The following is an 8,628-nucleotide window of genomic DNA, read 5'->3' on the forward strand; positions in this document are numbered from 1 at the left end:
ATGCGCATTCCAATCCGACTCTCATGCTATGCTGACATTAAAATGCATCATTTGTGACAGGTGTAATATGGAAATAACCTTGTAAACAATACAAAGGGCTGGATCTCCCTGTGAACAATATTTCTCTCTCAACCTCCTAAGTCTCCTTTCTCTCTGTGGCTGTCTTTGACTGTCTTCTTCTTCTACTTGTCTGTCTGCCTGTCTCTCTGTTGCCCTCAACCCCCCCTCCCTGCGTATGTAGGAGATGCAAGTTGAGGAGCTGAGTGCAGTCAGGCAGACACTGCAAGCCGATCTGGAGACGTCCATCCGGCGTATCGTTGATCTGCAAGCAGCCCTGGAGGAGGTGGAGTCAAGTGATGAGAGTGACAGCGAAAGGTAGTGGTGCTTTAGCGCAAGGACACTTGAAATTGGGCCGAACCAACATAGATTCATCTTTCCAGAAAAATAATCTGTGATGAAAAGATCTGTCATCATACCAATGGTCATGTTTTCCGGTGATCCATTCTACAGTGTTTTTTCTTCCAGAGAACATAATGCGTTCAGCATTCTGCTTCCTGAATTCAACTAAAGTCAACCACTACTTTACATTTCCTACAGTACAAACAGGATTAACCCTATCTCCTGACTAGTACAGGAGCCTGCTAAGGTTGACTAACCTTTCACACATACTGACACACACTGTCACCCAGTTACACCACCACACTGCCAAACACTGTCACGCAGTGACTCACGGCATCACGTAAGCAGACTCTCGGCGACACACCATCAGACTCGAAATACAGCTCCATCAAGTGCATCTGCACAAACGCTGGGGCCGTGATGTCACTCCGGATTCGCTCCAGCTACCACGGTGACACCTTGACTGACAGGCTGCCACAGTAACACAAACTTATCAAATCACAGCTACCTACCCCTTTGACCTGTCACTTTTATACTCTCCCCTGTCTGTCTGTCTGTTTCTCTCGCTCTCCCTCTCTTTCCCTCCTCTCTCTCTCTCTTCAGTGTTCAGACAGCAGTGGAGTCCGTTACTAGAAAGAGAGATCTGTAAGAACCCTCCCTTCTTCCTTCTCTCCATCTTTCACTCCCTCCATCTCTGCTGCTACCTTTTTTGCTTTTGTTTTCTGTGGTGGTGGCCTAACATCACTGTGCCCTGGGTCTGGTTGTATAAAGGCCATCTTATGGCAAGTCTAAATAGCTTGAATGCTCTTATTTTGCACTTATGTCTGCTTTAATGAAAGTTAAAATGCTTTAAAATTCACCCTCTGACCCCATGACTGAATCTGAACAATATGAAAAATGATGTTTTACATGTTTAAATGTATTGGTATTTTTTACTACTTGCATTATAAAGTATTGAGCACATTTAAAACTATTACTGCTTTTAAAATTCATGGTTTAGAATAATACATTCTTAGGAACTGATGTGATATTATAAGTTGACCTAAATCCATTAAGTAAATTTGTTTGAATGCAGATTGCCCAACAAATTTTTCCAAAACAAATAATTATGGAGACGGATGTTTTTTTTGCCAATTTCAAGAGCAGTACTGTATGCCCCTAGGGTACGTTGGTTTTTAGAACATTTTAGGGGAAACAAAAAATTTCACAAACAGTAATGTTTCATTTTGAAAATGTGTCATCTTTTATGTATACCTTGTCTAGGTTACATTTTTCATGAAAATTCAAGTAAGATTAATGTGAATTGCATGAAAAGTGTGTCAGACAAAGCAAGTCTTATATTCATCACACTCACAGCCTCATTCACTGGCAGTCCCCAAAAAGCCAGAAACTCATCTTTTTGAAAAATCTGTGCACCTCTACAGTCTGACAGGAGGTGTTTGTTATAAATAAGTCATTAAAAACCTTGAATGACATTTCTCTGTGCTCTGCATCCAAGGTTAGCCTCAATAATTGGCTGACGAGTTTTACTGTTTGAGAGCGCAACTTGTTGTCGTCTTCCCTCATACTTTCATTCCCGGATACTTTCATTCGAATCTGCAGGCTGAAATATTTGATGAAGTGTTATCCTCAAGTCTCCAATTTGGCGTTCACTAACAATAAGCACTTACAGTACGTAGTCACTGACACAGTGAAAATTGATGTGGGAAGTGCCGGCCATGTTTGTTTTCTTCACCAACATGGACATTTACACAGTGAATCTGAGTAAGCAGACTTTTAATTGCCTAGATGTCAGGCTTCTTTTGGTTTTGTACCCATCCTTGGTCTGCCAGGGGTAGCTGTGATGGTTCATAGCTGCGGCTATATTTACACAACCAAACCCAGGTTCTGTAGAGGCTTGGCTGTATTGGACACTTTGCTACAGAGACCAGACTGCTGCAGACCAAAGCATGTCTTTAAGAAACACAGATGTTTTCCCAAAATCTGTGCGTGTGTGTTTCAGTATGTATGCATGATGGTGTACCACAGCAACACCAGCGGATCTCATTCCCTCACACACCCTCACACACACACACACACGCACACGCACACGCGCACACACACACACGCACACGCGCACACACACACACACACACACACACTGCCCGGTGAGACACAAAAAGGCTTTTTTTCTGTAATGAGGCATTCCTTTGAAAGTTCACCAGCTGTGATATGCCTTGTCACCTGAATAATGCATGCACATTCGTCAGAAGCCCACCACTCTCTCCCCCTTCTCCCCGTCCCTCAGGATTGAGGGAGGGTAAATGTGTGTCAGCAAGTGCTTTCCTTAGGAATGGGCTGTCAGAGAGAATGTTAGCATGGCACTTTCTTTTTTTCACCTTTCACGGTGGATTTTTCTTTAATAGCTGGAGACTTTTTGAAGATTTGGAGAGGCTGGGGATTTTTTATGATGTGAGGCTAAGTAAAGTTGTCTGTGCACATATACTGTACACTCCATCTATTTTATCAGTTAGTTGCTTAGCGGACACCCTAATCCAGGGTGACTTTCATAACGCTTTCTTTTTGTACATATTTTCCGTTTATACAGCTAGGTATTTAGTGAAGCAGTTCCAGTTCTAGCAAAGTGTGTTATTCTTGGATACAGTGTGAGCACTGTGCAGGGATTCAACCCTGCAACTCTCACCCTGACAAGTCTTGCTCCATAACGCACCCTAATTCACTGCTTATTTCACATTAATTATGTGTAATAAGCATTGTTTGTAGAGCTAAAAATATACAAAAAAAGGATTACTAAAGATTACCACATGCTTGAGGAATAGCAGTATTCAGTATTAGATCATTAGTAAATTCTGCAGGAGAAAAAAGAAAGAGGCAAGGAAATTACTAGTAATAATAGTCATTTTTGTTACCATTGAAAGTGACATATGACCGTGGGATGAACTGCTGTGCCACACAACCATGACACGTGCACAAGCATCGGAACAGGCAGTACATCATTGATGTAATGTGGTATGATTTCTCATGATTTTGTGTAAAAACAAACATCTCAGTAACGGCTCGAGAGGAAGGGGGCAGGCCTCTCTTTCACGGGGCTGGCGTGGTGAACTGAAAAGCTGCTCCAGCAAAAAAAAAAGATTAATAAAAAAGTTGATTTTTGTACCATTGTTTGTAAGTATTTCATCCGAACATGAGTGCGTCAGCTGTAGTTTGTGCCGAAAACATCTGAAGGAGGCACAGCCTGTGAAAACACCCTTAGAGAAACGGTGATGCACAGCAATGGTGGCATCAGGGTGGATCTAGTCAGAAAATGTTATGACTATTTTTGTCATTTTTAATGACATCCTTTCATCTCTCAGAGGCAAATATTTTTATTCAGTGTAGTGCGAACATACTCAAAACTCAAGCATGGTCAAATAAAACACCAAGGAAAATGTTAGCGGTGTGCCCTCAGTAGCAGATGCTTCTGGGTGTGTGAATGGATTGAAAGTATGGCAGCCTCTTTTGCTGTTCCTGCGTGTGGTGGTGTGCATGTGAAAATGATTCTGTGTGTGTGGCTTGTCAGTTAAGCCTTGCTGTTGTCGCCACAGCGACAGTGTTTCCAGCGCAGGGTCCCTGGGCACGGAGGATGTGGGCGAGGGGATCCGCCAGTGGTTGGGCGTTCCGCGGGGCAGAGGCGGGTCACCCTACGGCGGGAGCAGTACCACAGGCAGCCTAGGGGGGCGCCAGTCAGTCGCTGACACCATGAGCACCTACAGCTTCCGGTGAGTGTTCAAAGTCAAAGTGTGCCGGAGAATGACAGCCGGTGGCTAACCAGTCTCCAGAAATAGATCAATCAGCTGAGTCCCAACACTGAGCACAAAGCAAAGGCCAAAACAGGCAGTGAGGATTATTGTGCTTGCCAAACACCATAAAGACTGAAAAGCACGTAAAGACACATAGAGGGATCACTCCAAACAGTCAATAGGAAAAATAGAATGCAAAAATAGTGCTTTTATTGCACTCTTCACAGTCCCTTCTCATGCCCTTGAGAAAGGCTGCTGCCAAAATGCTGAGACACAGGGAAACACAAAATAGGCTATTTTTGCATCATAATTTTTGGAGCATTTCCCCCTCTTTCTCTGAGCTTGTCACAGTCTGCCAGAAACTCCGTGCAATATGATCTATCTGAAGGCTGATATACTGAGATAATATCAAAGAGTGGCGTTTTCAAATGGTGATCCAGCCTCATTGCAATGTGTTGCTCAGATTCAGGTGCCATTTTACCAAGGTGAAAAACCAGTGGCAGTACTGAGAAGCACATTTAAGTGACATGTTCTGTTCAGAACACATCTACTTTTCTCATCCTCTGCTCTTCAGGATATGGATGTGTAGCTAATTTGATAGCCAGCATAAAAACGGGTATAAGGCTTTTACAAGCTCTCTTTTGCATGACGATAATCCTCTGTTGTATAGCTCACAGCCCTGCAGTTCACTGGCCCATGTTCCTGCGCCTTATATAGGCTTGGCAGATGTTCAGTCAACGTGCTACAATTAGCTAAAAGCTTCCCCTGATTAATTGGATGGTGCCTGACATGTCTTGTGACGATAATACCCCCAGCATTCTTGTATTTACTGTCATGCATTTGTACCTGCCTGGGAATTAATGTGACACACAACCAAAAAGATTTATTCAATCCTTAATTTAAGACACTGTAAAGATACACAGAGCAGGACTTTTCCCCATTGGTCAGCGATGGTCTTTAACATTGCAGCTAACACAAGACGGTTATGATGGTTAAGACTCTGTTCCAGGCTGATTTGAAATATCAGCACCATTTACGCATTATGTATTATGTATTCCTCTTGTTTTTGGATATATATATATGTATATATACATATACAGTATGTATAGTAAAACACAATAATTACATCTTGCACCACTGTTTCATACAGTACTGCCGCTCAGCTGACATTCCTGAAGCTATAGTGAATTTCTGCTGTTCTGAATAATGATTACCCTTATTTACTCTGGGTCTTCCATGTTCCTCTGCTCTGTACTCTTCTATCAATGGGCAGCAATCACTGCATAAATAATCGCCGGTGCATAATCCGCTTCGAGTTCATAGCCTCATTTTAGAAACAGAACGGAGATAAACCGCAAAACCACTTCAGGAACACACAGGTTATTGGCTTTGTTCTCATAGATTGCAGCTCCTTTTTTTACATCCTAATTCACTGACTCTGCAGTTTGACCTGATGTGGGCTGATGCTGAAATTATTTCCTCCTGTGGTGTTTCCTCTGTATCTCAGCTTTTGTTCTTTGTTTTCTGATTTTCTGATAATGGAACACAACATGTAGTGTCTCTTTTTTGTCTCTTTTTTCCTTTTTCAGATGACTGCAGGTATTTAAAAAGCCTCTGTTTTTAAACCACACATTTTTCTCCCATTGTAAACTACAGCAGGAGCAGTCTATATGGGCCCACATGAGCTTAGCCATACAGTAACAGCTTTAATTATCACTGTATGTGAATTAGAGGTAGGACGGATAAGCAAAAAGTCAGGTAGCTGAACAAAATTTAAAGTATGTAGCATAACTAACACACAGAGGTGTACTTGCCAAGATGTTCCCAGCAGGGGTATCTGAAAGGTGTATGTTCTAATTTGCTCTGTTGAGTTTTTGTGATTCAGAGCAACGCTGTGAAATATGGAATTCACTCCCACTTTCTATTTCTGTGTTTTTCAGTTTTTTACATTCTTACAGATTTATTACTGAAAGATATAGTCTGCCATTCATGATTATCCTTCACACAAACATGCATAAATAATTTGCATAAATTACATTTGACAATTTTCATCTGTTATATACTTCTCTGAAATACTAAATGTACCTGACTAATGAGCTGGTTTATTACCATAGGGTATTGAAGTTTAACACTAGCTGTTGAAATTTTTCATTATTGTACCACTTACTCTGTACTGATTATGGCACTAGTTATTATAGCGCTGCAAGGGAATGACACATGTACAGATGCCATCTGACATATTCAGCATGTATTCTTGTTTGCTTGGCCTCATTATTTGCAGTCTTTGTACCTTTGCTTTGAAAGACACTCTGGTGAGAGCATCTGCCAAATACCTAAATGTAAATGTCTAATGACGCACCTCAGTACAACAGCAGAACATTTACATTTCTGACATGCACCCATCCAGATAATGATATGGTTGTGTGACATTAATGGACCATTAATATTTTGTGCTTCAAGCACAAAGTACGTTGGGTATGACACAGAATTTCTGCATCCTACGCCACCATTCCCATTTCTAACAAAGGGGGCGTTTTGTGCCGCCTGATTGGCTGGCATAACCTGTGACAGTATTCCCTTGTGGTTTTTTTTTTTAGCTATAGCTTTTGTGAGTAAAAAAAATGGCAATGTTTTTCATTAGATGGTGACATCTTGGTTACAGGGACATAAGCTGTGATCTTGCTTATGAAGCAAAATGCTGCTGATGTCGTGTTGAGATCTACTGGTCACTCTCTGCTGCCTCTCCCCCCTCTCTCTCTGTCTCTCACAGATCTTGCCCTACAGAGCCAGAAGAGGATCAGGTGGGAGGAGGTGTAGGACGGGCGTCATCCTCGTCCGCTCTCTCAGAGCTGCTGGAGGGCCTGCGAAAGAGGCGGGCGGGGTGGGAGAGGGGCGGAGGAGAAGGGGAGGGAAGCACCGTGTCACTGCCCATCTACCAGACCACCGGGGCCTCTGTCCTTCGCCGGAGAGCCTCTGCCCTCTCCCTGGGGGCGGAGGAGGGCATGGAGGAGCCCCGGCCGGGAATCCTTAAACCGCCGAGCCCCCTCCTGCCCCGTGCCTCCAGTTTGCGCTCGCTGTCCGAGACTGGGCCGGCTGCGTCAGCAGGGGCAGGGAGCGGAAAGATGACCCGCTTCAGCTCCTGCGACTCCCTCACCTCCGTCTCCTCGCCCCCGGGCCCGCGCCGCCGCATCCCTGACCTGTCCATCCCCGAGGAAGAGGAGGAGCACGGCACCCAGGCCCTGCCCAAGGCACGCTCGCCCCAGCCAATCCGCCGCCGGCTCCTGGGAGGCCTGGTTTCAGAAGGGGGGGAGTCAACACTAGGGCCCGAACCGCTGGTGTTCCAGAACCGCCGCATCCTTGGCAACCCGGAGCAGGACAGGGGGGATTCTGGGGACGCCGGCTCGGACATTCTCCCCGCCATTCGCCGCGCGCAGTCCGCCAGCAGCCTGGCCGGGGGGGGCTCCCTCAGGGGGGGCACGCGGCGGGCCCTGAGCGTCCATTTCGGGGAGCTCCCCCCTTCCAGGTCGGCCTCTCGCCGGGAATCCGACACAGACTCCTCCAGCTCAGGGGGGTCCCAACGCAGGGGGCCGCAGGGAGAGCGTCTGGAGGCAGAGGGCAGCGAGGGAGACGTCAACTCCGTCATGAAGAAGTACCTGCGCAAGGCTGAGGCCGACTGAGGTGAGTCACCCGACACCCAACACTGCGCTGTGCCCTTCATATCAGTGAATTACACCCCAGCCTTCCTCTCCTGCACCGGTCATATTTCAGGGAATCATCTGATTTTTATGGCATTTGGATTGGCTGATGTAATGGGCAGTGAATGAAATCTTCCATCCTGAACCATCCAGGTTTAATAGGTCAATTTGAAGAATGATGGCCTAATACACAACCACAGCCAGCCAGGCAGTCCTATAATCCCGATGGTTCCTCTTCCCTCATTCACTTCTACTCTCTCCCTAGAATCTTGGACCGCATGGATTCCCAGCTTTGAAGTCCAGCATTTCCGCAGAGTGCAGAGGCACAGAGTGTGAAAACGCGCACACAGAAGATGTATTTTCAACATTAGAAACTTTGTACATGATAAATAAAAAGACGTGAAACAAAGGTCATTTTGCCTTGTGACGATGTCACAGGAGCCGGTGTGCTGTGTTTGTGTATACTGAAGGCAGGCTACTTTTGTGATTTGGGCCTCTAAAGCCGCTTTACTGGGATTAGGGTGAACTGACTGGTAATTCCTTTTTGGCCAGGGCCGGGGCCTGTGCCTGGCAAAGACGAATGTGCAAAGGGCTCAGTGAGGAAAATGGCTTGCCCCTGTGCCTCTCCAAGCCAACAAAACATTTAGAGGACATCGAAACCTGACAAAACAACTCAGCGGGGACAGCAGTAGAGCCCTGTCAGGGCAGAGCAGTATTGTGGAGCATTCCAAAATGTGCCCTGTGGTGGTTGT

General features: G+C 45.3%; 1 protein-coding gene across 1 annotated transcript in view; it reads left to right on the forward strand.

The window, feature by feature from the left end:
• The window catches only part of LOC118777512 (unconventional myosin-XVIIIb-like), a 43,837-nt gene extending 35,547 nt beyond the window's left edge, over positions 1–8,290 (forward strand). The window contains exons 40-44 of the mRNA XM_036528520.1: positions 242–375; positions 1,003–1,044; positions 3,987–4,160; positions 6,952–7,859; positions 8,142–8,290. Of these exons, the coding sequence (XP_036384413.1) occupies positions 242–375; positions 1,003–1,044; positions 3,987–4,160; positions 6,952–7,858 (1,257 nt within the window). The 3' untranslated portion in view covers position 7,859; positions 8,142–8,290. The remainder of the gene's footprint in view (positions 1–241; positions 376–1,002; positions 1,045–3,986; positions 4,161–6,951; positions 7,860–8,141) is intronic.
• The last annotated feature ends 338 nt before the right edge of the window (positions 8,291–8,628 follow it).

The sequence above is a fragment of the Megalops cyprinoides genome, chromosome 5 (genome assembly GCF_013368585.1).
Source record: "Megalops cyprinoides isolate fMegCyp1 chromosome 5, fMegCyp1.pri, whole genome shotgun sequence".
Taxonomy (NCBI): domain Eukaryota; kingdom Metazoa; phylum Chordata; class Actinopteri; order Elopiformes; family Megalopidae; genus Megalops; species Megalops cyprinoides.